The 27,492-nt window shown below is 45.0% G+C and overlaps 3 protein-coding genes across 6 annotated transcripts; 2 read left to right on the top strand and 1 right to left on the bottom strand.

Moving 5' to 3' along the window:
• Nucleotides 1-1,754: 1,754 nt before the first annotated feature.
• myl10 (myosin, light chain 10, regulatory) lies at nucleotides 1,755-14,749 on the bottom strand. 3 transcript variants are annotated; one of them, XM_076749914.1, is made up of 7 exons: nucleotides 14,656-14,749; nucleotides 3,983-4,072; nucleotides 3,709-3,784; nucleotides 3,467-3,571; nucleotides 3,072-3,150; nucleotides 2,473-2,521; nucleotides 1,755-1,995 (listed from the first exon to the last, which is right to left on the bottom strand). In XM_076749914.1, the coding sequence occupies exons 2-7, from the start codon at nucleotides 4,016-4,018 to the stop codon at nucleotides 1,891-1,893; spliced, it is 450 nt and encodes a 149-aa protein (XP_076606029.1). In that variant the 5' UTR covers nucleotides 4,019-4,072; nucleotides 14,656-14,749; the 3' UTR covers nucleotides 1,755-1,890. The 3 variants fall into 3 exon arrangements, with proteins under 3 accessions (XP_076606029.1, XP_076606028.1, XP_076606027.1); XM_076749913.1 differs by lacking the exon at nucleotides 14,656-14,749 and adding an exon at nucleotides 5,174-7,328; XM_076749912.1 differs by lacking the exon at nucleotides 14,656-14,749 and having other exon boundaries at nucleotides 3,983-4,219.
• Nucleotides 7,123-14,060, top strand: kctd7 (potassium channel tetramerization domain containing 7). Its single transcript, XM_076749911.1, has 4 exons — nucleotides 7,123-7,428; nucleotides 8,466-8,635; nucleotides 10,951-11,129; nucleotides 11,878-14,060. Exons 1-4 carry the CDS (start codon nucleotides 7,123-7,125, stop codon nucleotides 12,252-12,254), a joined length of 1,032 nt encoding a protein of 343 aa, XP_076606026.1. The 3' UTR covers nucleotides 12,255-14,060.
• Nucleotides 14,545-26,682, top strand: kcnj6 (potassium inwardly rectifying channel subfamily J member 6). Of its 2 annotated transcripts, none has more exons than XM_076749908.1 (3): nucleotides 14,545-14,846; nucleotides 21,291-22,211; nucleotides 25,515-26,682. In XM_076749908.1, exons 2-3 carry the CDS (start codon nucleotides 21,314-21,316, stop codon nucleotides 25,865-25,867), a joined length of 1,251 nt encoding a protein of 416 aa, XP_076606023.1. In that variant the 5' UTR covers nucleotides 14,545-14,846; nucleotides 21,291-21,313; the 3' UTR covers nucleotides 25,868-26,682. The 2 variants fall into 2 exon arrangements, with proteins under 2 accessions (XP_076606023.1, XP_076606024.1); XM_076749909.1 differs by lacking the exon at nucleotides 14,545-14,846 and adding an exon at nucleotides 16,301-16,437.
• The last annotated feature ends 810 nt before the right edge of the window (nucleotides 26,683-27,492 follow it).

The raw sequence follows: 27,492 nt of genomic DNA, 5'->3' as shown, positions 1-27,492 counted from the left end.
TGCTACCTTTTTCTTTTTGTTTTTATGCAACTGCAAAATGTAAATGCTTGTTTGTTTGTTTGTTTAGTCTTGTTTTTGTTTTTGTTACCATGTCTAATTCTGTACTTGTTTATCTTGTACAGTCCTTCTATGTTGAGCTGTTAACTTTTCTTGAACAAGCCAAAAAAAAAGTACTCCAGCAGAATGTACCTGAGGCATCACAGAGAACTCATGAAGCATCAGAACGGCCTCTTTTAGTATCACTGATGCTTTAAATGAATAAATAATACGTCAAAGTACAAGTACTGTGCAGCACTCGAGTAAATGTACTTAGTTACTTCTGACACTTCTTATTTTAGGTTTAATGTTGGTCCGAATCAAACACTTTGATGCGTGGACACAGTGAAAAACCATTTGTCTGATTGTGTCCATCAAATCATCAAATGCCCTCTGTGTCCTCTGTAATGTCCCTCTGCTCTCGTCTCTGTTCGTCTATGAGAGGAACATCTTTCACCTCCATCAGAAGCTTTAAGTGACAAACAGAAGATTTCTAATGAGAGCGATTTACCTTCAGGGGTCCACCAAGGCTGCCGTCATTCTTCTTCACTGTCACACTTCAGCAGCTTCCTCTTTCAGCCTCTCGCCACATCCGTCACACTGGAGGCGCAGCAGCATCGCGGAGGCCCACAGTTACAGCCGCTGTGGTTGAGGTGGACAGAAGCGTCAGCCTGAACCTCGTCTCAACCAACACTGATACTTGAATGTCACCAGAGACGCTCTGCAGATGTTCTGTCCTCCAAAACACACCGACCAACTGGAGCCTGTGTTTGAGATGAATGTGACTCTATGATGTCCTGACATGATCATATCAAACCACCAACACATTAAACAAGTTTTTAGTGGGAAAATGTACAAACTCACAAGAACTGGAAGAAAAGGGCTAAAGCTAGCTGAGGCTAGCTGAGAGATTTTGAATCGAATTGAGACACTCGGTTTGTTAAAGCACATGAATACGACGGCAGCTAAACCTTCATAATGAAAGCTTAAAGCTAACTAGCTTAGCAAAGCTAGCCTAGCCGCTGAATTTGCTGGAACAAATGGACACGAGAAACAACATTTTCTTTGCAGATATTTCACTGTTTCAGCATTTAATGTCGCGGATGCTGCCAGTTTTATCAGACATCTTACAAATGTCATGAAAAGTGTGTGTTCGTGGTTTAAACTGCTGTTTTCTCCCAGCAAACCTGCACATGTCAGCGATGAAAAGCACTGTGTCACTGAGCTTTAGGACTGTTTAATGCTGCTTTACACTTCTGCTCTGGCAGCACTTTATTTGATGAAACTAGTCCTTAATTTTAATTTAAATAAAAAGTGTCTGCAGGAATATTTAAAGCTGAGTTCAATGATTTACACTCACTTATTAAACTTTTTAAACAGGTTAATTTAATGAAAAACAGCTGACGGCAGCTGAAGGAGTCTCCTTAATGACAGACTAAACACCCAAATTGTGCCATTGCTGTGTGAGTGTGTCTTAATGGTTAAAGGCTTGCAATGAGCTGGTGGCCTCGCCGAGTGTGTGTGTGTGAAAGGGTGAATGCAGACTCATGTTGTTAAAGCGCTTTGAGCGGTGGAGACTAGAAAAGCGCTTTATAAATACATTCCATTACCATGAATGTGTGTGATACATATTTAACCAGCATCTGGTCAATCGAAGCACGAGACTGGACTCTCTGTTTTCTACATGTACTGTATATATCTCTATACATATACAGACAGAGGACAGTGTGTCATTGAAGGTAAACCAGCTCATGCAGCAGCAGCAGTGACCACAGCAGACCTTTATTGTTCACTGTGAAACAAGAGGAAATGTGATGATGTTGGGTTGAATGTCAGATGTTCCTGTTGACTCTTTCACTCCTGCTCTTTGTCCTCTCCATGAGTGATAACGTAGCACAGGTTCTTATAGTCCAGGTTTCCAGCAACGTCCAGAGGAAAGTTTGTGAACATCTGGTTTACCTGAAGGAAAAGAAGAGGGATTCAAGTTCAGTTCAAGGCAGCAGGAAATCACATGTTTGATCCACTGAAATATAACTGAAAACACTCTGAGCTTCAGAGGTTTTCACTGAGCAACGTGATAAAGTCATTGATCTGAAACAGAAATATTCAATATTCAAAGTCCTGGAAAAGACACAGACTGGCTTTCTTGCTGAGAGTTAGATGATTGATTGATTGGTTGATTGATAGAGTAGATAAGTTACAACCAGGAGTCAATTAGCTTAGCTTAGCAGAAAGACTGGAAGCAGGGGGAAACAGCTAGCCTGACTCTGAACAACATTAATTAATTAACATGAATTATCTAATGAAAGCTATAATTACAACACAGACTTCTCAGTGTGAAGTTGCTCCAGTATTGATCTTTATAAGGCTGACATGTTCCCACGCTGGGATCGTGTATATGTGAGAGGGAATAACTGCTGATGGACGTTCATTTACCTCGTCCTCTGTGAACTTGTCAGCCTGAGACATCAGGTGATACTTGATGCTGTGAAAAGGATCGTATATTAATTTAAAGTTAAATATTTGAATATTTTCACCTTGAAAAATATCATTTTATTGTTTTGTTGTCAGAGAAACATCATGCGTTTATCAGATATTATTACAGCTCTCTTTGTGTCTACAGTGAACAGCGTCATTCAGTCGGTCGTCTACACTGAAGCATCTAACCGACTGATGGATTACCATGAGGATGTGGATACATTTGCTACATGCTAACCCATCATGGTGCCCAGAGGATGAATCCTCACGGCTCTGGTGACCCTCTGACTTTTCATCTAGCGCCATCATCAGGTCAAATTTTTGATTTATCCGAAACTTTGGTTTATGATCAAACGCCAGCAGAACTAAAGACGTACCCATCAGCCTCAGCTGGACTTTGTTTTTAGTGCTAATTAGCAAATGTTAGCATGCTAACATGCTAAACTAAGACGGTGAACATGGCAAACATTATGCTAAACATCAACATGTTAGCATTATCATTGCGACAGTGTTAGCATGCTGACGTTAGCATGTAGCTCAGCATGGTCTCTACATACTCTTCTCCTCTTAGGACGCCTTTTCCTTCAGGGTCAAAGATCTTGAAGGCGTTTAGGATGGTTTCCTCTGGGTCAGTTCCTGAATGATGACAGAAGTTTCACAAATAGAACTTTAACGCCAGAAAACTGAGAAAATAATGGACTGGTAAAAAAAAAAAGGTAAGCGTGAAGCATCTCCTTCTGTTATTGAGATTCATACAAAACGCGAAAAAAAACAAATTATAACTAGAGATTTCAAAACACATTTTTATAGCTTGTTCACAGATTAATTTGTCTCAGGCACTGCTCTTGTAAGCCTGGTGAAGCAGAGTCTTATCGAGATGAAACAGGTCAAACCGAGATGGAACAGGTCGACAGAAGTCAGCAGAATCTGCAGCACAGATATCCAGACTAACCTTTGAGCTTCTCACCAAACATGGCTAGGAAGATGGTGAAGTTGATGGGTCCAGGAGCCTCCTTCATCATCTCATCCAGCTCGTCGTTACCAACATTGAGACGACCTGCACAAACAGCAGTGGTCAGGACAGACGGGTTAAACACAAACACTCACAATACAACCGAAAGAGTTTACTGCAGATAACTGAATAATGATGCTGGAGGCCTCCTGATTGGACCTCTAAAGGAAGAGGCGGCTCACCGAGGGCAGCGTATGTGTCTCTCAGGTCCCCCTTGTCAATGAAACCGTCTCTATTCTGGTCCATGATGGTGAAGGCCTGGAGGTAAACACGCACAGATTTTATTCCTCTGCAGCTGTACCATGAACACCACTGTACTTTGGATTTTCCACCATTAGTGGATTTGTTTCCTGATACCAGACAGACCGTCGACTCGTTACGCTTGATTAACTGAGTGGACTCAGAGGTCTGAACCGTGGATCATGGCCGATCATGGCTTGCCTGGCGTCGCCTCACCTCCTTGAACTCTTGGATCTGTGACTGCTCAAACATGCTGAACACATTGGATCCTGCCTCGGTCGTCTTCTTCTTCGCCTTCTTCGGTGCCTGATGGAAGATATATGTCATAATAATGTCTGAGTGTTTGGTTTGGTCTCAAGTGAACCACTACGCTGGCAGATTTTCATGGCAGTTTAACTCCCATTTTTTCGATCAGTGACTGATCAAATGCTGTTGGAAGTCTTTCTTGTTGGAACATTATCTGCTGCTTTTATTGCAGCTGCCTCTTGATTTATTAGAGTTTAGGTTTTCTACAATCACCTTACTGCTAACCAAGCTAGCCACTACATTAGCTATCAGAGGCTAATGTGTGGCTAATACAGCATCTAAGCACTGTTGCTGTTGGACCACCTGTAAAGTGTATTTTACTTCAATGAGAGCTTAATGTTGATTCAGTTTGTTTCTTCTTGACATGAAGCATAGAAACTCCTGTGAGTGATGTTGCTGCTACATTAAATCAGTTTTACCTTTACTCTGACTCTTGTTTGTGGAACCTCTTTGTTCTCTCACTTGTTAACACCATCATTGAGTTTGCTGCTTCCAATTAAAACCTCACAGTCATTTTGTCTTCAGGCTTTATTGGAAGTGTTACCTCGCTGCTGTGGAATGATGGTGAGGGTGAGAGTCAAACGATAACACTCCAACAAGGCCAGTTAGCTTAATCTATTTATGTATTTGGCTTCATTTCAATGGCACCAACATGTAGAGTCACATGAGACGATTAGCAGCCACTGAGCTGGACGTTCAGTCAACAGTCAAAGAGATAAACTTTAAGAAAACATGAAAGTGACCCAAACACAAGCAGGTTTCCCCCCTTTTTCTGCTGTGCATCCAAACATTTGCATTAGTGCGTTTGACCATGACGGCAATCTGTCCCACACCTGTACCACACCTGCACCAAGAAGTTCAGAAGCCTAACCTTAACCTGTGACGTCTCTGTTTGAAATAAATGTTAGCTATTAAAAAGATAACGGAAGTTTTCTGGGAGCAGAGGTATGGTAACTCTGCACGTCCATCTTTATGCCTGTAGAGTTTAAAGCGTCAGATTGTCTCTCGGCGTCCTCAGATGACCAACTCGACTAAAGAGACCTGACCAAACGAGATGACGACAACAAAGGAAGATGTGAAGGAGAAGGAGGGCAGTCTTACCATGGTGACGAGTTCCTCAGCACGCTGTGAACTTCCTGGGAGGTAATTTGACGTCCAAGTCTGCCCCTGCAGTTATATAGACCTGAGCACATCAGCCACCTGGGCTAAGTTTAGACAAATGGGGGTGGATCAATATCTCAGGTATTCTTGCCTTATAGAGACTGAACACTTCACACCCATCTTCATCATCCATAAAACTTCTATTGTTGTCCATTGTATTGACAGGGGGAGCTGTCAGTACAGGCCGGCTAGGGGCCACGGACAAATGCTCATACCTGAAGCTTCATCTAGGCTAATCATAGCTCACAGCAGCAGCCACGTTGGCTCGATGATAAAATAATAGCCCTCAGGGGGAGAAGAGGTTGAAACACATGAGTGACCTTTTTAGGTAAATGAGCGAGTTTGGTTTGAGTTTTCCTGTTTATGTTTCAGTTTCTCTCAGAATCATGAGCAGCTCAGGACCAAATTGGAGCAGATTCATTAATTTAATGACTTTATAGTCTGAACAGATTTTGAGTTGTACATTAACTCAATGGAACTTGGTCAGTCTGTGATGGCTAAGAGGGACTGCTCTGGGATCAGGGTTGTACATGGAACGGTTCCTGAGGGAGTCAGATCAAGTCACCTCACAGCAAGAAAGTTGTTGGTTTGAACCTTTGGGTGAAGTCAGGAGTGAGCGCACCCACCCACGAAACAGTCCCACACATAACCGAACATAAAACCACAAGCTGACATTTTACACTCGGTTCTTGTACAGTTGAAACAAATGAGAATCATACCGGACATATACTCACTTTATGTATTTATCGTGAATAATACACATTCAGTGAGATCAGTGGATGTGGAACACTAGATTTAGCCATATGATTTTTTTTTCTTTTAAAAGTTAGAGGACAGTAACGTAACATGAACCGTTTGCATGATGATCAGCATGCAACAAACAGACAGCGGGCCAAAAGGATGGTGAGAGACATGTTAAGAAACAGGAAATTGAGACAAACCTTGACACAGATGAGCTGACACCTTGAACAAAGAAAAATAACTTGTTCATAACCCAGCGGAGTGGAGTTTACTGGAGCGCGTTTCACATTTATATGAATGAATGTGATATTTAGCCCTTATGATAACAGTTTTAACCATTTCAGAGATGATCCATACTACACTTTGGTTTGGGTCAAATGGTGGAATATTAAGTCCTCCTCCTCTCAAACTGTGTTTTTCTTGTCATTTCTTCAGTGTTTGAGCATCACAGTTCAGACTGATGAACTGATGTGAAGAGATTCACATTAGAGGCCTGTTGTCAGATCAGCTGCTGTTAGTGGAAACTTCCTCTGTGAAGTTTAACACCTGAATACAATCACATGACATGTTTAAGTGATGCTTTTATCACAGCTGGTCTAGATGCCAATCGTGCTCCAATATGCAGTTTATGAAAGTGTCAAATTAATTGTTTATGTATTCTGTGTGTGTGTGTGTGTGTGTGTGTGTGTGTGTGTGTGTGTGTGTGTGTATTACACTTCATTTTAAATATTTGAAGCACTTTTGCACATTTGTTATTTTTATCCTGTCACGTATTTTAATTGCCTGTTTATGAGATTTACGTTCATCTCTTAACGGACATTATCCCCTCGCGACCAGCCACGCTCCTTGGCGTGATGACGGCGTGCTCATCTGTCGCGTCACAGCACGTAGGAGCCACGGCAGCGCGCGGGCCCGGTCCGGACTGCTAACCTGCACTTTAGGATCACGTTCAGGGTTCTGAGCTTAACTTTTTTCACTGAAGGCAGAATTTCACTACTTCCGCTTTCGCTCTGAAGGCGCGGCGCGTCCTGCAGCTGCTCGCGCGCTACCGTCGCGGCCGCGCTGTTGTTGTTGTTTTTAGGAACGGTCGCGTGCGGTGGCCCGAGCTACCTCCACTGATTGGTGCCGGGAGTTGCCTCGCCGCGCGCATGCAGCAGAATGGCTCGAGCGGTTCCAACGGCTCTGATGGCTGCGGCAGGGATCGGCAGACTCTGTCCTTCAGCCCGCTGCCTGCCGCGACGACACGGGTGAGGAGGTTCATCCAGGAGCGACGGACGCTGCCTCTACCCAGAGTGATGGTGGTGTTCTCGCCCGCGGGGGACACCGAGAAACCGGGCGATGCCATGTCCAGCTCGGACTCTGCGGAGGACGATTTCCGAAAGCCGGCCTCCCCAGCACCGAACTTCCCCCTGAGCAAGCCGCTCCGCTCCGCGCTGAACACGCAGGAGCAGGAGGTGAGTTAGGCCGCTTTACCACTCAGTTTCACTGGGAAAATCACGTTAAATCACTCAGAAGCTGGAAAGAACCGAGCCATGCTGAGCTAACATGTAGCTTCGAACATGGAGGGCGTTAGCTTAGTTCTTAATTAGCCACCAAATGTATTAATATAGCTGAAGTAACCGCAGGAAAGTATTCAAAATAAAGTACAAGTACACAGCCAGTACACTAGAGTCACTGTCATATTCACTCTGCTTATCACATATATTTCTATATACCGTATGGCTGTTTACAGGTGTCACGATCAGCTGTCACATGACATGAGTTATGGAGCGACCACGTGACTTGTCCAGCAGGTGTACAGCAGAATAATCCTCTTATTTCAGTGGTCTGACAGAGAAGCTCAGAGCCTCATGTACCCCCTCACTAATCCAGAGGTATTAAATTAGCTCTTTTTCATATGGAGTTTGGTCTGCTGGATGAAGCCCTTTACACGCGTCAGGCCACATTTCTTAAAGAAATCAGTGTCACGCAACTCTTCTACTGTTTAGCAGTGAAATAACAGACTGAAAGAAATGTTGTGAGGATGGTTGAATAACTGCTAACTACCCTCTAACAGCTGGTGTGTTGATAGTACAGTGCAGCCTGGTGGTTGTATAGTTAACCGGCCTTCAATCAAAGAATCCTGAACACTATAAAACACTTGACCTACTACAAAGTTTCAGTCCTCAGACCCTCATCAGGTGTAATCAGTAAAGACAAACAGGTGAAATATTATGTGTATATATAGCCTGTGTGAAAGCCACCAATCAGGTGGTGCCAGCAGCATCTCCCTGACATCCATTCCAATTAAGGTTAATTGAATCCTCTACTTGTCAATAAACAAGGTTAAACAATAAACTACTGGACTCTTGGTGGGTACACATCACCCAGTATAACAGTTCAGGACACCAGCAGGAACTGAAACAAGAATTACAGCCTCACAGGGTTATTATTATTATTGTTGTTGTTGTTGTTGTTGTTGTTATTACCAGTTTTCTTCCTCATTCTAAAGTTTCCAGAAGTCATCTCTCTGAATGTTGGGGGCACATATTTCACCACTCGTCTCTCCACCCTGCGGCGTTTTGAGGACACTATGTTGGCCGCCATGTTCAGTGGGCGTCATTACATCCCTCGAGATGCTGAGGGGCGCTACTTCATCGATCGGGATGGAACATATTTTGGGTGAGTAGCATCGTGTGTGAGCTGTAGCCCGGCTGTGTTTGGACCAGGGGGCAGGTAGAGCTGGACTACTCCAGCAGGGTTGGTGGCTCAACAACGCTGGATAAATGTCCTTCGTCCCCAGTTAGCTCTCCTGGTCCCCAGTTACTTCTCATGGTCCCCAGTTGCCCCTCATGGCCCCCAGGCTGGATAAAGGTTTGCGTCATGAAGAACATGATGATGAAATCTGCAGCTCTTCATGTGGGTTGGGCGGGACTCAGCCCGCCAGCGAGCAGATGATCTGCTGTCCATCAATAATAGATTTGCTATTGATTTATTAGACATACAGAAGAAGACATCATCATTATTGTCCCGGTGATTTAATGTGGTCGTTGCAGTAGCAGCAGCTCATGAGTGTGACGGACAGAGAGGACGTTATGTGTGAGAGCAGAAAGTGTGTAAAGCACAAACAAAAACACGCTCACACTGCAGCCTGGACGTGGTTTTAAAGCTGCTGATGGGAGCTCAATGTATCCTGACAGGTATCCATGCGTCAGGTGTTTTATCAAATAAATTGGTCTCTTCCTTCTGCCAGTGCTGTAAACTGATTATATATCTATTTCTGCACTGCTGCGCTTTTCTTACCTCTTGCTTATTGGCTGACATATATGCAGATAACAGTGTGATGAGATGAAACTGATGTTCTGCATGTAGCTGTCGATCTGGTCTGTGTCCCCATGCTGACACAACACACTTTATTATGTGATGTATAGAATTTCCTGTCACAGTGACGGTCGCTCAAAAGCACCATTGCACATGTGGCGAGACTTCCAGGTACGTGATGTCGGCCAGGAAGGCAGAGTGGGAAGACGCCGGCAGCAGCATTAAAAGCTGTCGCTGAGTGTCCTCCTTCATGTTAGACCAGAGTTAGACCAGGGTTAGACTGGAGTTATGCCTGTATTGGACCTGTGCTGGACCTGTGTTGGACATGGTGGTGTCGTTCTGCATTGTGGAAAGGACAAGTGGAAAGCTGTGAGCAAAGTCAGTGGGAAGTGACTGAAAAGGTAATTAGCTAATTACAGGTAATGAGCTGTGTGGGCTGTTCCTGCATCATGACCCTCATCAGAACTGAACTTTACTGAGATCTGTGAAGTCTTTGTTCACCGCTGAGATCCATCAGTCACAAGACAAAACAAATCCTATTTAACTGAGAGTTTAGTAAATTAACGTCAAACCTACAACACAAATGATTAACAGAAAGTGCAATAAACAGCAATAAATGTACAAAAATATATAACATTACATTTAATTGTAAGTTCACTGAAAGCCCAAACAAACAAAATAACACATCTGTGCTTGCAGTTGTGTGAGGCTAGCTTTGAAGTAAATGCTAACATCAGCATGCTAACATACTCACAGAGACAAATATGCAAGTGTTTAGCAGGTATAGTGTTTACCATCTTAGTTAGCATGTTAGCATGCTAGCATGACTGCTAATGTACAGCAGAGGCTGATGGGAAGAGATCACTAAAGTTATTGTAGTTCATCCTGAGGGACATGATTGTTTGGACCAGATTTCATTAAGAGACATGTCACTCAAAACCACATGTCAGCCTCATGGTGGCGCTAGACATCAGAGGATCACCAAAACCTGCAGGTTTCATCCTCTGAGGAACATGAGTTTCCTAAGACATTTATGACTGACCCTCAGTACCCTCCATGGAGCTGCTAGCGGCTAATGTGGCTAAAAAGCAAACATTAAATATGAATGTGATAACAAGCAGAGTGAAGATGTAGAAGTCATGTAAGGAGCAGAAAGAGTGGGTGAGGTCAGGTCTGTGTGTGTGTGTGTGTGTGTGTGTGTGTGTGTGTGTGTGTGTGTGTTAAAGCTGTAAAAAGAAGGAAGTGACAGACGGACAGTATGTAAGGATTTTCAGTCCAGCCCTCAGTGTACTGACACACAGAGCTGAAACAAATGTCTGGTGTGAATGTGTGAGGGAAAAGGCTGAAGTTAGTTTGATAATCACCACAGAGTCCAGTTTTATCTGATCTGCATCAAGTTTAAAGTTAGATATTGATCAGCTGGACGTCCTTTCAGCATCGTGACATTAATTATTTAAAGGCAGCATTGTCCACCTATCAGGAGTCATCGTCAGGGGTCGGAGTGGGTGACATGGAGAAATCCTCCGTCTCTGTTTCTGATGTTTTCCGTCACAGCACTGATACAAACTGTATTATTCAGTGATGATAGCTTCAGTTTCAAAGTCCTTCCTTCCTGTTCGTCTTATCAGGTGTAGTTTTTTGTGGATTTGTTCTATCAGTTGTGTTTCCCTCCAAAGGGACATCCTGAACTTCCTGCGGGAAGGCGAGCTTCCTCACAGGGACCGAGTGCGGGCGGTGCACCGAGAGGCTCAGTATTACTCCATCGGGCCACTGCTGGACAGCCTGGAGGACACTCAGCCGCTCACCGGGGAGAAAGTTCGACAGGCCTTCCTCGACCTGCTGCCCTACTACAAAGGTAACTGCAATGAGCACGGCCGCAGGTGTTCATTAAAACACATGAATTTGACACGCTATGCACGAGAGACTGTGGAGTCAGCTGTGAGCTGTGCCTGGCCCAGGCTCCATTAAGAGGCTGCTGAATTAGCTGTTAGCAGCTCCTGTTAGTCGCTCCTGTTAGCAGCTCCTGTTAGCAGTGCAGTCACTGATGTACAGACAGCTCTCACTGGATCACTGTGATACTGAGGAAAACTTAAAAACGTGAAGCTTCTCAGGGAAGTTCTGGAGGCATAAGAAGCGTCTTTTAGTGGATGTTTACCTGCGATGCACACTGGAAGTACTTTTATCCTCAGGAGTTAGCATCGCTGGTGCTGGAGCAGGCGGCTTTGATAATCATCATACAATGAGCAAAGATTTATGAGCCAACCAGAAACGGTCTGACAGCATTTATCAAACCTGAATCAGCTTTCAGCGTTTGTAACCGAAGAGAAAAATACTCAAAGTCAAAGATAAAGTTGTTGTTTGTTGAGAAGGTAGAAAACAGTGTTGAGTGGCAGCTTAATTAATGGTCACAGCCTGTTCAGTGTCACACTGACGTGATGTGAATACGACACAAACAGAAGTGCGTACTCACACACACAGCTGCTTCACCTGCAGGACACCCGTCAAGGTTTAGGGACAGCTCGACGCTTCGCGAGCAGCTAAAGCCTGATTGAGTCTGTGATATTTAGAAACGACGTTAATAATCCTCAGTATTTTCATTTCAGAGAATCTGGAGCGAATCGTGGAGATCGCCAAACTGAGGGCGATGCAGAAGAAAGCGCGCTTTGCCAAGCTGAAGATCTGCGTCTACAAGGAGGAGATGCCCATCACGCCGTACGAGCGGCCTCTTTTTAACTCTCTGCGTTTCGAGCGCTCGGACAGCGAGGCCAAGCTCTTCGAGCACCACTGCGAGGTGGACGTTTCCTTCGGACCGTGGGAGGCGGTGGCAGACGTCTACGACCTGCTGCACTGCATCGTCAGCGACCTCGCCGAGCGCGGCATCACCGCCGAGCAGCAGTGCATCGGCGTCTGCGACAAGCACCTCATCAACCATTACTACTGCAAGAGGCCCATCTATGAGTTTAAGATCACGTGGTGGTGAAGCTGCGGCGAGGCGGTCATGGCTGATGGGACCAAACGCAGACGATGGACGACGCCCCATTTTTACCGAAACTCGGCCAATGTTGGTTTTTGTATTGAAGTTGCCAATATTTTGTGCTGATGTCTTAAAATGTGACCCTTTAAATCATGTTCATCAACGGTGTTTCCCCAGAACACGTTTCCTTTGTTTCGCAGCAGAATGAAACAAACAAACAGATCGACAGCAACACTGTCCTCTGACAAACACGACGGCTTCAGAGGAAACCAACACCACCTCCAGCGGCTCCACCTCTCACCTCGATGCACTGATGCTCAGCTGTTCTCCAGGACCTCGTGACATCACCGATGGGAGTGGTTACAGGTGCAGCAAAGGACACTTCTGACCTCATGAAGAGGAGGTGAAGCAGGCCTGAAGCTCTGAAGCAGAGAGGGTGGAGAAACACTGCTGCTCAGTCTGCGGCGGAGCTCCTCCACCCTGATTCTGAACAGTCTGGACTCTGAAACACCTGAAACCAGAATCAGAAGCAGCTTTCTGAAGTGTTCATGTCGTGATCTCCTTCATCCAATCTTGATACTCTCACCTGTTACCTGTGAGCCTGTTTACCTGTGGAATGTTCCAAACAGGTGTTTTTGGAGCGTTCCACATCTTTCCCAGTCTTTGAAACGTGTTGCTGCATCAGATTCACAAGAAGCAGATATTTACAGAAATCAGTGAAGCTGATGATGTTTGACAAAGTCCAAACTGTTCTGGGATCAGGGGTTTGTTTCTGCTCAGTGCGTTGAAACAAACTCCTGGTTTGTAAAGGAGGAGACGTTTCCTCCTTCAGAAGTCTCAGTCTTGTTTCACGGCTCGTAATCTCGACCTAAAGTCTGTTTTCAGGCTTCAGATCTGATTTCTTCCAACTCGAGTGTGAAACTAAAGTGACTGAAAGCAAAAATGTGCAAAAAGAAGAGACGACTGTTGCTTCAGAGGAAGAGGAGGGTGACATGAGCATATCTCTCCTTTAGAGTTCTGTCCGTTCTTCACTTCAAATGTGTTATTATTTATTTCAATATTGACTTCACGCCCCGAGCTGTGTCTGACGTAGCTTTGTCCTGACGTGGGCTGATTTGTGATTGAGTGTAGCACATTTGCAGAAGGAACATTAAAGAAATCACCTTGTAGTAAATATTGAATATTTGAAGTAAGAAGTGAAATGTGTATTTTTTAGCACTAAGTTTTCTTTCAGGATGCAGAGCAGCTGTTCCCTTTGGATGAACAGAGTATATTTTAAGTATGCAGCCTCCTGAGGAGTGTGTTTTTAAAGATCTGAGAAGGATTGGTGGATCATTCGGTCAGCTTTCACGTGTTAATGGTGGCTGAGTGTCACAGACGAGCAGACATCACAGGATCGGACTTTAAATCAAACGACAACTCGTCTTATTTAACTTCATTCCACCTTTTTCAGCGCTCTGAAGTCCACTCTGCTTATTTCCTTCTGTACTTGATGATAAAGCACTTTGTGATTGTAACCACATTTTTTTTTTACCTCATGTGATGAACTGAAGTTCAGCCGTTCACGTATGTTCTCTCAGAGCCGACATGCTTATTTTACTGACGTACCTGTAACAGTAAAGCAGAAACTGCTGCGTTCTTCTGCTCTTCATTTACTCTGCTGTGTTTGCAATGTGTCCAATGGTTTTCTATTGTTATTTATCTCTTTCTGTTAGCTTCTAGGAAGCTAAGTTCTATATTTGGGTTTGTAGTGAAAAGATGAGTCATTTTTATTATTTATGGTAAAATTAAAATCAGCGGTTGATGCTTCCACAGTGTGTCTCTTGTCTTTATAGGAACATGAATGTGTTGATTGTTAGCAGAGCTCCAGATGTTCCAGGTGTTGAGCAGCGACGCCTGAAGAGGAAGGCGAGTTCATCTGATCAGCTGATTGTCTGGAATTAGCTTAGCATGCATCTGTAACCTGCTCCTCAGCTCCTTGAAGCTAGCAGCTCGAGGCTACGTTATTAGCTGCTGTTAGCATAGCACACGATAACAGAGAAGGTTCTCTGAAGTCAACAGATACAAACACTGTTTCTTTAACACGCAGACCACTGTCACTACTCAACCTCTCTCTACCCCTCTCCTCTCTCTTTCCTCTGCCTCCCTCTCCTCCTCCCCCCTCTCTCTCAGCCTCTCACTCTCCTGTCTCCACTCTCTCTCTCTCCACTCTCTCTCTCTCCTGTCTCTCTCCTCCCTTACTCTCTCTCTCTCTCTCTCTCTCCACTCTCTCTCCTCCCTTACTCTCTCTCTCTCTCTCTCTCTCCTCTCTTTCCACTCTCACTCTCCTGTCTCCACTCTCTCTCCTCCCTCTCTCTCTCTCTCTCTCTCTCTCTCTCTCTCTCTCTCTCTCCCAGTGTTCACCTACGTCTCTCTGCCAGCTGAGGGGTGGAGGCTGACGGCCGATGTCTCTGTCGGTGGAGAGGGATGGAGGAAAGCGGGAATTAGCGGTTCTCCTTCGGTGTCTCCTGGTCTCGGTGGTCGACGCTCGGCCTCGGCGGATCGTTTCGCGGACGCTGTAGAATGAGCCGGAGTGTGAACGTTGATCTGCCGCAGCAGGTAAGCACCTTTCCTCCGCTCCTCCCGGCAGCGATGCTGATCACAGCTAGTTAGATGTAATCATGTGTTTTTCGGGGGCCGGTGGGGGTGGATCGTTACATAACGGAGCGAGACGAAGCAGACATCAATTAAGACAAAAAGCAACATGTATGAGACACGCATCGGGACAGGGACACGAAGATAAGCTGAGGAACATCCGGATCTGCGGTTTTGCTCCTTAGCCGTGATGGAGGAGCCTCGCGCAGGGAGCCGGGGGGTGTTGATGGTTCGGGCTGTGAGCGCCTGCAGGCCTCGGCCTCACGTCTCCACAGGAACACATCACCAGGCTGGAAAGCAGCCCCCCACACAGGTAGACGGTGACCTGAACATCAGGAGGCTATTATTGTTATTATGGTCTGGATCAACCTCCATCTCCATGGCAACGGGAAATCTCCAGCCTGTTAGTTCGCGCTCCGCTTCCTGCGGACGCACCTGATCCTCCTTCAGCTGCTCTGTAATAAAACCCTGTTAGTGAGCTGAGGAAGACTTTTCTGTGCGTCCTCAGACTTCACTGATGTCCATGAACAGAGACAAAGTTTTTCATGTTAGATTTCCTGCAGCTTCATCAGAGGAAAGTCAGTTTTTATGTTTGTCGCGTGAGCAGAACACAGAAGTCTGGATCTGTTTCACAGCAGATTACATGATCTACTGACGATCAGCCCGTCACACAAACCAATGAGTGAATGAATGAAACCTTCAATCAAATGTCTGAGAATAATCTGGCAAGCAGACCAGACAATTCATTAAAACAAGAGTCAATAAAAACGTCCAATAAAAAGCTTTGAAATCAATTTTAGTGATGAGATTTGAATAAAGAGCCGTGAGGAGATCGTCAGAGTGTTAACAGACATAATAACCAGCTCGTTTTCTATCATATAAAATTCTTGTTAATTAATGTTGTGTTCCTTTTAGCAGCAGATTGTTGATTGAATCAGTAATAAAAGCTCATAATCTCACATCAATCCAGTTAATCTGCAGCCTGTTAATCTCTAATGAAACCAGCTCTTCTAATAAAGTCAATAATCTTAAATGATTCACATCTTTTAATATTAATAAGTGCCATTTTTCCTGCTGTTCCAGGCTAATAAAAGCTTGGTGCTTGTTTCATAAGTCCTGCTGAAGCCTCCTCCTCCAGATGGAGCGAGGCTGTTTTTAGTTGGAGCTGTTTTCTGATGAGAAGCTGAAGCCTCTGAGCTGAACTGTGTCTCTGAAGGACGCTGATACTAAACTCAGCGTCGAGCCTGCTTACATGATGATTCAGCAGCCAGCAGAAGATGCTGAAAACTCGCCGCCGCTGAGCTTTCCCTCAACCTTCTGTCAGAACGGAGGGCTGTCCTGCTGTGAGGTGTCTTTTCCACCAGGATGGAGATTACTTCTCTAAATCCAGTTTCTGTCCGCCTCCCTTTCACAACCAGCATCTCCCTGAACGTCTCCTCCAGCCTCTGAAGTCAGGAAGAGAGAAGATCTGCTGCCCAACAGCAGCATCTGAACGCAGCCTGAAGGGAAAACCTGCAGACGCTGCAGAAAAGGAGCTGCTGAAGGTTCAGTTCAGGTATCTGACAATGAAATCTAACATTACAGGCTGTTTGTGGTCGAGGTGTGAGTACAGGATTATGTCAGGATCTATAGAGCAAACAGAATGACCGAGGACGGACAGACGTCCATTTCATTCCGCTGTCGTCCACAGCAAACCTTCACATCACTTAGGCTCCAAACATGAACCTGCTGACTCTTCCGCTGTGACCATGTTGGCAGTTCCTCCAAAAAAAGTTCAAGTTTTGAGTTTTGTCCCTCAGCTGTTTCCTCTTTGTGTTATTCTGTGTGCGCTTTGAGTGAACTGATCCTTTAATGCTGCTTTTGATGTATTTTTGAGGATGGTTGTTGAATGAGGCTTGTTTTCACACTCACCTGAGATCTACGCAGGCAGAAATGCTGTGGAGAGGTCTGAAGATGATTCGTATGTGGCGTCCACGCTGCCTGCGCTCAGCTGTCAGGGCTCCTAAGAATAGCATGTGTCCCCATGTGGCCTCAGCGCCACTCTGGTCACATCTGGATCCAGCTGCCTCGTCTGCAGTCAGACATCCTGAGAAACAGAACCGGTGAATAAATGAGAGTCTGCTGGCGCGTTCGCTCGTCCTGATGGACTTTCCTTTGACTTCAGCTTCGTCTGACAGAACGTGTCACCTCAGTCTCAGCTCTCATGAGCAGCAGTGAAATGGACCATCCTGTTTGCAGTAACCTCCACTAATTCAGTTTGGCTCCATCAGTAAATCCATCAGTGGCCTCTGGTTCCACATTACACCTGCTTTAACTACCCAATTAACCGCTGACGATCAACGATTATCCAATTAGTGCTTAGCTGCTGTCACTAGGCTTTTTTAACTTGATGAAGACCATTAAGAGCACTACGAGCATGCAAACAGTTTGAAGGCTGTTTTTTTTTAACTGCAGGGATGACTTTAAAGGTGCAGTGTGAAGGAGTCAGGGCGGCAGAAAAGCAATATGTTGCCATGTTGCACCACCATGTTTCTACAGTAGCCCAGAACGGACAAGCCTCCAGTGGTTTTTGCATTTTTACCGAAGTTGAGGGGTATTCAGTTGATGCAGTCTGCAGCCTCACCACTAGATGTCTCTGAATTTACACTGCTAATATTAGCTTAGCTGAAGCCTGCTAACCACAGTGGTAACGTAGTCTTTATTAGCTCAGTACATTAGTTTGTCACAGACTACGTTAGAAAAAGCCTCGTTCAGGACAGTGTGGATGACAGTATATCAGAGTTTAGGCTAAAGTTAGCAGCTCTGTCCTGCTCTTTGCTGGATTTTCTGAAGTTTACACTCCAACACTGTGAGAGCAGCGCTGCCTCCATGTTTACTGCAGGGATCCTCACCTGGTGAGGATGCTAACTTCTCACCTGGGAGCTCACCCTCAGTCTTTTAGCATGACGTGATGGTCGGCTGGAGAGGGACAACCAACTCGCTGAGTTAATTCGCTAGCTAGCTACAGATGACGATAACTTATCTGTATCAGCCATTTGCAGGAAATGATAAACCTGCTTTCGTTTACTTTGTGTGAAATTGTGGACCTGTTGTTTCAAAAACTGTCATGAACTTCGAGTCGTTATTGCTGTAAAATGGACATGTGATTAATGTGTCTGAGGCAGGCAGCTCCCAAAACCAATGATCCCTTCTTCTGTAGTTAACTCCTTCACCACCTTTCAGTCCTTAATATTCAAATCTCTGTGATAACTGTGGAAATTTTGATATTGTTTGAGACCAAATTTTGATGATCTCACAGCGGCTTTGAGCAGTGGATCTCCACCTCACTGGTGACTGAGGCCTCAGATGTGAGTCACAGTTTCTTTCTCGCTCGTTAAAACCTTTTTAAATCGACCGAAGCTGCGGAAACAAACATTATCAGATAACTCTGAGCAGAAGTCAGAACAGGCTGCTGAGCTGTTAACCGTAGAAACAGAGCTCGTTTCATACTGAAGCACAGACACAATGAACGTCCTACTCAACTACAGACAGTCAGAATCAGAAGGTCACAGCCCAACGGATGGAGATGCATTCACTTACTGACGTCATTCTTAACTGCCTTTGAACAGCAACGCATTCACTTACTGACGTACATGTTGAACTGCTTTTTGATCTGTGATGCATTCATGTACTGACACACATAGGCCTACTGACGCCCCTTTGAACATGATACGTTTACTTACTGACGTACATACTGAAGCCCCTTCGAACTGTGATGCGTTCACTGTCTGACGTACATACTGAAGTTGCTTTTTAGCCACTTACATGCAGCTGAAACAAACTGTAAACACAACACTGACACAGCATCTCCTTCTAAAGTTTTTATGGATAAAATGTTAGCAGACATTTGCACATACAGCAGATAAGGAGCAACATTAGCTTTCACCCAACAGATATAAGGACAGTATTCTCTCTCGTTTGGCTCTGTTTTGGTCTCCACCGTGAGGGAAATATCTATCTCTTTAGCAGCTGTTCGCACCGAAATGTTAACCAGTTAGTCTCTAACTGTGTCTGGCGCACTTTTGATGCAGGTAGAATCTTTTTTTCCTACAAAGGTGTGTGCTGCAGAGGCTTTAAGAGCCATGAGAGTGAACCAGAACAGCCAGGCTGTGGACCATAAAACCAAAAGAACAAGCTGAAAGATGCTAAAGATTCAAGCGACACCTTTCACATGCACAGAGTCACCTGATCCACTGTTCACATGCAGACATCGTCCCGTCAGTGAACTACAACATGAGTAACAGTTCAAACTGTTGCTGATTATATTGTCTTTTATTGTTTCTTTCCTGTCGCCTCCATCCAGCCGGTCTTTCTCTTCAGCATCTCACACAGACCATAGCTCCTCCTTTAGTCTCAGTTTGGTTTGGTTTGGGATAAGGTGATGGTTTGGCTTGAAATAAGGACTCAGTGTGGACTTTTGGTCTCATCCTGGGTGAAGGTCCTGTGTTGTGTCCTGCCACAGATGGTTTGTACTGGAGTTAGCTGAAATGTCTCATGCAGACACTGAATGGGACGTCGTGCGTCTGTATGAGACACTGCTGGACGTGATTTGACGAGCTGAGAGTGAGACTGTGCTCCAGCCTATCAAACGTGCTCTGAACAGCCTGTATAATTACGTTTCTATTCACAGATCCTCGTCCATCAGAGCAGAAGACAAAACAGAACTACCAGCTGTCACATGAATGACACCTTCATGCACAAAGCAGATACATTCAGGACATTGTTCGTCCTCAGGCCCTCTGAAACGAGATGAAACACACGAATGTTATCCAACGCCGTGCGGCCTCGTCCGGTACATTCCTGCTATATTGTGAGCACTTGGTAGACTGAGCTGTGCGTTGCTATGGAAACCAGCCCTGCTCCAGCTCATAATATTCCCCCGTGAATGGAGAGCAGAACGGCTTCAACACAGCCGTTTGTTCCACTGGTAAAAACACTGATGGCGGCTCAGGAAATGTGCAGAGCGACGAGATCCGTCCTCAGCTCGGAGGACGTGTGACGAGCACATCGGAGGCGTTTCACCAGGTCTGATTTCGTGCAGAGCGGCACAGCAAACAGTTTTAAAACCACATCGTGACTGCAGCATAAACTTCAGCTGCTTGTACATCACATGACTCGCTCCTCTTTAAAACCTGAGAGGGTTCTTCATCTTCATCCAGCAGCTGCTGTGCAGAAGGTTCAACAAGCCAACCCTAAAACAAAGACAGGAAATGAAACACGTTCTGAGACGTGTTCGCTTCCTCGGAATGTATTTACTGTGTTAATGAACTGAACTCTTTGTTCTTTAATACCTGAAAATGCTGTTTTTCTCTGTGACCTTAAAATCACAGCCTAGAAAACAAAGTGAGCAGCTGATTAGCGTATCTGCTGTGTGTCACCTGCACAGGTGGAGGTGCGCTGGTTGTACCAGGTGACCTCTAACGTGAGGTGGGATGGCAGCAGTTCACAGGGCGATTGAACGTTAAATATGGACGTAGTTAAACTGCGTTGGCACCAAACTGCGCTCAGCACCTTCGTTGGATAATGATCTTATCGTTTGGATTCGCTCTCCTCGCGGTGTGTTTTCCTCTCGTGGGAGCTGAGGAGCTCCCGAACTCCTACGAAGCATTACAGCGTTAATTCATGGTTACACACACACGACGCTGCATGAGATACTGTGACAAAGTGGAGGCAGTGTGGGTGGTGACACGTTCTCGCTCAGCATTACCGAAGCTGCAGCTTCACGCTGACACTGTTTAGTACTACAGAAAAATCTGCATACTGGTCTCAACTCGGCTCATGTGGTGGAGGAACTGGAAACAATGGCGGAGTAGGAGGTCCATTGTTTGTGATATTATCTGCGTGCATGCCTTGTTTGTGTAGCTGCCACTCAGTCTAAGAGTACGTCCACATTAAGCCGCTTACATTTGTGCGCTTTTTTCCTCCGTCCAGACTCAAACAGAATAAAACAGATTTTTCAAAATGGCCTTCAGAGTGATCGAACTGTAGCTGCTGTGCATTGACTCGTCAGCCAAGTTAAGACGTCTTTAACTTTAAGTGAGATCAAACGTCTTAGACTCCGACGTATGCAGACGACCATAAAACGTTGATGTGGTGCGCTTGACAGTTTTGTTGTTTGCAAACTGAAAAGAGAAGAAGAAGAGATCCATTTGTACATTGTTCACGTCTCACTGAGGACACCGTCGATGTAGACGCAAATAATGTTCAGACGACAACAACAGCATCTTAAAGAGTTTAATGTAGACGTGGCTGACTTACATTATCTACAGCTGCTTTGACTTCTGAATCTGACACGTCATCTGGCAGTTTCAAGTGCTGCACTTTATTTACTAATGACTACTAATTATCACCATGTCTCTTCTCTGGTAGGCTTGAATCCACCTAGAAACCTCATGGAGCAGGATGTGGAGAGCCCAGCCATCATCAGACAGCCCAAGTTGCCAAAGCAGGCCCGGGAGGATCTGCCAAAACAGCTTGAAGAAATGGACAGAACCAGGAAGATCCAGAGGTACGTCCAGAAAGACGGCAAGTGCAACGTCCACCACGGGAACGTCCGGGAGACTTACCGCTATCTGACAGACATTTTCACCACGCTGGTCGATCTCAAATGGAGGTTCAACCTCTTCATCTTCGTCTTGGTGTACACGGTGACGTGGCTCTTCTTCGGCTTCATGTGGTGGCTTATCGCATACCTCCGGGGTGATCTGGACCATATAGCGGACAACAAGTGGACTCCATGTGTCAATAACCTGAACGGGTTTGTATCAGCCTTCCTGTTCTCCATTGAGACAGAGACCACCATCGGTTATGGATACAGAGTCATCACGGACAAATGCCCCGAGGGGATACTTCTGCTTTTAATTCAGTCGGTGCTGGGATCTATTGTGAATGCCTTCATGGTGGGATGCATGTTTGTTAAGATCTCACAGCCCAAGAAGCGAGCTGAGACTCTAGTGTTTTCCACCAATGCGGTCATCTCGATGCGAGACGGACGGCTGTGCCTGATGTTCAGAGTCGGAGACCTCCGAAACTCGCACATCGTGGAGGCTTCGATCAGGGCCAAGCTCATCAAGTCCAAGCAGACCAAGGAGGGGGAGTTCATCCCTTTGAACCAGACGGACATAAACGTGGGCTACAACACGGGAGACGACAGGCTCTTCCTCGTGTCGCCACTCATCATCTGCCATGAGATTAATCAGAACAGCCCCTTCTGGGACATCTCACAGGCCCACCTGGCAAAGGAGGAGCTGGAGATAGTTGTGATTCTGGAGGGGATGGTGGAGGCCACAGGTGAGTCGTCACATGATTTCTGGCCCTGTTTGACGTTACAGATTACGATGATGTGTACAGATTTAACAATGCTGCACAGTGCCTTCAATCCCACGTGCACCCTTACACTCATACTGGATCCAATTCAATTCAATTCAATAAATCTTTATTGTCCTCAGAGGTGAGTTCTGGAGCAGCTGAAAACGTATGGCAGACACATCCTGCACATACAGCAACGGCAGAAACACCAGAAACAGCAAACATCAAGTTTACTGTGCAGCTCGTAGAAGGTTTATATCTTCATATCTTTCATCCTAACTTACATCCATTTTGGGAACAGTCATCATCAGAGCTTAAAATCCTGCCCTCCGCAGTCTGCATGATGTTCTCTGAGGTCCAATTTTACAGGAGTTCATCCCACCTTTGCTGATGTTACGCTTACCTGACTGCAGGCACATTGAGTGAGACCATTTACAAATCGAAGCCACTGTGGGACAGTCCACCTCCCTGTACCGTGTTACTGAGCTGATGAGGTATTGATCCTGTATCTGATCTCTCTCAGCTCCTGATGACACAGATCTGAGCTCTTATAGATGCTGTGGGAATGTCCCAGGTCACCTTTGCCACCAATACACTGATGTCCATTACATGCCGTTTACATGTCAACTACATGTCAACATTACCTGAAATACAAAGATGATGTGAAGGCTGAGTGTTGCACAGACATATTGATAAGATGCCCTGAGCTGAGAGGATCTGCAGGACCAAAACATCTGGACTGGCATTGATTTCAGCAGCAGACATGTTTACAGTACCCAAAAATGAGCATCTAAAGGCTTCAAGCTCACCCAGAACTTTTGCCCTGAATCCTAAAATTCTGCCTGATCTCATTGGGCTGTGCAGCTCTGGGCAAAGTGCAGCGTGAAAAGCCTTTATTAGAAACTGGTATGTGATCATTTTTCTCACTATCAGCCAAAACAAAGCGAAGGAGTTACATAATGCCTGAGTGTTTTTAAGGCTGGAGGCTCTCTGAGGACTTTCCTGCTGAGCCAAAGAGGACACTGATAAACACCACAGCATTAAAAGGCATTAACAGGCAGCGCCTTCAGAGACCAGAGAGACTAACGGTCACTGTAACTGGTCCTCATGTCCACACTGGTGGAGAAGAATGAGCTGAATGTGAGGCTCCAGATGATTCTGCACAGACTGTGGATTTTGAAGAGCATCACTGACATTATGAAGCATGTTCATAATCACATGAGGTCACGTTCTTTAACAACGTTCCCCTGAGGTTCCCTGCCGGTCGCCTTTTTTGCTGCTGATTCTTCAGACATTTTTAACGAGCCAATAATACTAATATCTGCCAGCGGTACGTGGGTTAGTGTGTAGTGTGTCCTCATATACAGCACAGCATTCTACAGATGGTTTATTTCTTAGTTTCACATTTGAAGGTCTGTATTTCAGGGAAAACAGTCACTTCTTATGAAGTTCTTGTCTTTCTTCGGCTTTTTTAGACTATTTGTCAAATATGTCAAAGAACAAGACGTTCCTTAAATATTTTGAGTTTAATATACTGCATATTCAGCTGAAATGTTGCTGCAGGCTTTGTAGATGACGGTTCATTCAGTATTGATTCAGCGTCAGTCATAACCAGAGAGGGTCATTTCTGAAGAAACTGTGCTGTGAATGATGGATGAAAAGCTGAAGCTAAACTACATGACTGGCTGTAAACGTTAACATAATACCAATAATGTATGGAAGATGTGGGATATTTTAAGGTTTAAATGAGGTTTCTGGCTGAAGGTATAAATGAGCAGATAACAGAGAACGAACAGGGATCACACCTCAGTCAACGGGAACCTTCATCCATGATTCAGATGATGAATCAGGATCCAGAGACATCGTTTGTACATCAGCTGACAGTCTGACATTACAAGAAATAGTCTGACACGCTGATATGCTTTCTCACCAAGAGTTTGATGAGATGATCGATCCTACTCTCATGTCTGTAGAGTCAAAAGAAGCTACAAGCAGCAGCCAGTTAGCTTAGCATAGCATCAATACAGGTAACAGGGGGAGACGCTCACCTGGCTGTGTGACGTCGTGAGTTAATTGCATTTTCTGCTTTATTTTGTAGTAACTCTCCTTCATGCATTCCAATATGTTTTACTTCCTGTCATTGTTCAGTTTCCCTCCAATTTTACTATCACCTGTCCTCAATTATCCAATCAGAGCTCTCAGTACTTAAAGTCCTCTGTCTCCACCTGTTTACAGGTTCTTTGTTCTCCTGCAGATGAGCGTTCAGCCCTTATTTTTCCTGTTGATGGTTAGTTGTGTTTAATCGGCTGCTGTTTGCATTCAGATTAGATTTTTGAGTCTCTGTGAGTTCTGGTCATCTCACAGAGAAACGCTGGTTTGTGGCAGAGACAGAGCGGAGGAGGTGGTGGAGCGTTGTGGAGTCGTTGGGCTCTCGTAGCAGCTAAAAGCAGAAGAACAAGCTGCTGCAGTTCAGCTCAACAAGCACTTTAAATGTTGTGGAAACCAAAGGAGGTTTGGAACATGAAGTTTATTTGACGAACCTTCCAACAGCGTTCTGAGAGTCACGTTAGTTCTCTGAGAACATCTTTAGAACGTGAAGGGAAAACGTCCAGTTAACCTTCACAGAACGCTCAGGGAACATAACAGTAATGTTAGTTTTATGTCAGAACGTTTAATAAATGTTCTCACAACAGAAAATAATATTCCCAGAATGCTTTGGGAACCAGTTTTTGTTGCTGGGAGGAAGTTAAATATCGTAGCGTCTCTCTGATGGACACAAACAGCTCATGGTGGAAATACTTCATACCTCAGGTTTGTGTCTCATGTGGACATAAAAACATGTTGGTAGATTTAGGATGACCGGCACAGTCTGTGTCCGTCACAGATGAACATCCATAAATCCACTTTATTGGTTCATTACAAACAGGAAGTGCTGAAGCTAATTCAACATACTTTTACTGCTGCCAATGTAAATAAAGGACGGGGCTAAAGTTAGCATAGCTCGCTGAATCCATGGTGACGTTATACTTCCATGTGCTTATTAAACTAATTTCTGTTTAAATGGGACAACAAACCATTCAAACCATTGGCTGGAGGCAGAGGTCTGAGAGACAGATAACCTGAACAAATAAACCTAAACAATGGATAGATGCTTTGAGAAGAAGGTGGAAATACCAGTTTGGTTTTTTGTCATTTGGATGAAGGGACCCTCTGAGGTGACTCAGACTGGACCTCTTCCATAAATCCACAGACCATAATCTCTAATCCCTCATGTTGTGTCTCCAGGCATGACGTGTCAGGCGAGGAGCTCCTACGTCAGCAGCGAGATCAAGTGGGGCTACCGCTTCACTCCGGTCCTGACCCTGGAGGATGGCTTCTACGAGGTGGACTACAACAGCTTCCACGACATCTACGAGACCAACACCCCCCCCTACAGTGCCAAAGAGCTCGCTGACATGACCAATCGCGCCCGCCTGCCCCTCACCTGGTCCCTGGCCAGCAAGCTGAGCCAGCAGGGACTGCCTGAGTCTGAGCAGGAGGGTCAGGAGACCAAGACCAACCTGGAGGACGAGGGGAAGAGCCAGCAGACCGAGAGGAATGGGGACATTGCCAACGTAGAGAGTGAGTCCAAAGTGTGAGAGTTTAAGATCCACGTGAGATTACAGCGTGCTGTACGTCTCTCCACACAAGCCTGTGGGGCGCAGGAGAGAGCCTGAGGTACAGAACCAGGACCAATGAGCACAGTAGACCAAGTATCCCTGCACCAAGAACCGCTTCTTCTCAGTGATCCACAGTTACCCCAGAAACAACAAACATGTCGACTTGTGGCCACCGCTGAACTGAAAACCCTTTGCGGCGAGTGCATGTTCCAGATCTGATGTGATGTCCTCCTGATGAGATCCCTCTTATTTTTTCTATTAAGATATTCTTAGGGGCATTTGCATAAGTATTTTTGTATATACTACAAAATGTTTTGAATTCTTTGTTTTGTTGCAGTGTGAATATTTGACAGATGTTTGATACTAATACCTTTAGGTTAGTTCTGTATATATATTCTCTGCCTTACTGTATGTATAAAGCTTTCACTATTTGTTTTTCAGAAATATATTAGCATGTATAAACATTACCTGCAGTTCATTTATCTTGTATTGTGTATATAATGTACGACGATAATGTTATAAGTAACACAGACATCTCAATGGATGCAAACTAGTTTAAACCAATGACAAACGCTTCCCCGAACGACCCGTGTATGTTTAAGGCAGACCTGCCTGTCTACAGTACAGAAGCCATGACTTGCTGTTTGCAGCTGAGTGACTTCACACTAAAGGCCCTTTAAACTGCATTTCGTCACTTTTGCACATCGGAGGCTTCTGGTGGAGAACGTTAGCTAAGAAATCCCTCACGTGTCACCCAACAGTATCAAGAATAATAAACAGTAAATTGCATATTATGAACTCACTGAGGCTTTTTTCTTTCTGTGTGTTGAATTTCTTTAAATGTGATTCTGCGAAATTCTGATGACATCTGTTTTTCAGTGGTGGAGGAAGTTCTGTACTAATTCTGCAGTTAACATACTGCAGTATGAGTGCAAATCCTTCATTCAAAATTCTGCTTAAGTAATATTATAAAAGTGTTATCATGAAAGCAGCTGTTTGTCAAGCTCAGTGTCTCTGGCCGTCTCCATCTTAAGAGGACTTGACTCCCAGCTAATCCAAAGATGGACAAAGATCAAGAAGCAGCCATTGGAGGAACTGCAGTTTTTGATTCTTCCACATTCAGCCCGACTCTTGGTTATGAAGATGGTGAAGTACAAGTACGTTGTAAAGTACTTCAGTAAATTTACTTAGCTACTTTCCACCACTGAAGTTTTAACTTGTGCTTTGCTGCCACAGTGTCATTCTTGATTTGACCACCAGATGGTGCTAAGGTCAGTTATCGTCACATGGCCCACGGAGGGGGCTGAAATAGTCTTTAATAATCAAAGTTTATTTGTCACATGTAGTCAGATGAGTTCCAATCACAGTGAAATGCATTCAAACACTGATGGCGAGGACACATGGACAGACTGATTATCAGTAAACTGACACAGCGGGGACATAAACACACATTTGCAGGGAGTATTTACGTCAGAGTATCCAGTGTTACTGGTCTTTTCAAAATGAACTGTGTAACTGCGGTGGAGACCAGGCGTCTGCAGCCACAGTGTGACGTTCATGAGTCAAATCACATGATCGATACCCGGCCAATTATATACAGAGCT

This window comes from Chaetodon auriga, chromosome 15 (assembly GCF_051107435.1).
Source record: "Chaetodon auriga isolate fChaAug3 chromosome 15, fChaAug3.hap1, whole genome shotgun sequence".
Taxonomy (NCBI): Eukaryota; Metazoa; Chordata; class Actinopteri; order Chaetodontiformes; family Chaetodontidae; genus Chaetodon; species Chaetodon auriga.
This window is presented reverse-complemented; position numbering and strand designations above follow the sequence as displayed.

What these genes read in the sequence shown, in the direction of transcription:
- myl10 (XM_076749912.1), bottom strand. Translation starts at nt 4,093, where the DNA reads ATGACATATATCTTCCATCAGGCACCGAAGAAGGCGAAGAAGAAGACG. An exon ending in AGACACATACGCTGCCCTCG is followed by an intron (nt 3,572 to 3,708) that starts GTGAGCCGCCTC and finishes CTGTTTGTGCAG; the next exon opens with GTCGTCTCAATGTTGGTAAC. An exon ending in ACAAGTTCACAGAGGACGAG is followed by an intron (nt 1,996 to 2,472) that starts GTAAATGAACGT and finishes CTTTTCCTTCAG; the next exon opens with GTAAACCAGATGTTCACAAA.
- kctd7 (XM_076749911.1), top strand. Translation starts at nt 7,123, where the DNA reads ATGCAGCAGAATGGCTCGAGCGGTTCCAACGGCTCTGATGGCTGCGGC. An exon ending in TGAACACGCAGGAGCAGGAG is followed by an intron (nt 7,429 to 8,465) that starts GTGAGTTAGGCC and finishes CTCATTCTAAAG; the next exon opens with TTTCCAGAAGTCATCTCTCT. An exon ending in CGGGATGGAACATATTTTGG is followed by an intron (nt 8,636 to 10,950) that starts GTGAGTAGCATC and finishes TTCCCTCCAAAG; the next exon opens with GGACATCCTGAACTTCCTGC.
- kcnj6 (XM_076749908.1), top strand. Translation starts at nt 21,314, where the DNA reads ATGGAGCAGGATGTGGAGAGCCCAGCCATCATCAGACAGCCCAAGTTG. An exon ending in GGGGATGGTGGAGGCCACAG is followed by an intron (nt 22,212 to 25,514) that starts GTGAGTCGTCAC and finishes TTGTGTCTCCAG; the next exon opens with GCATGACGTGTCAGGCGAGG.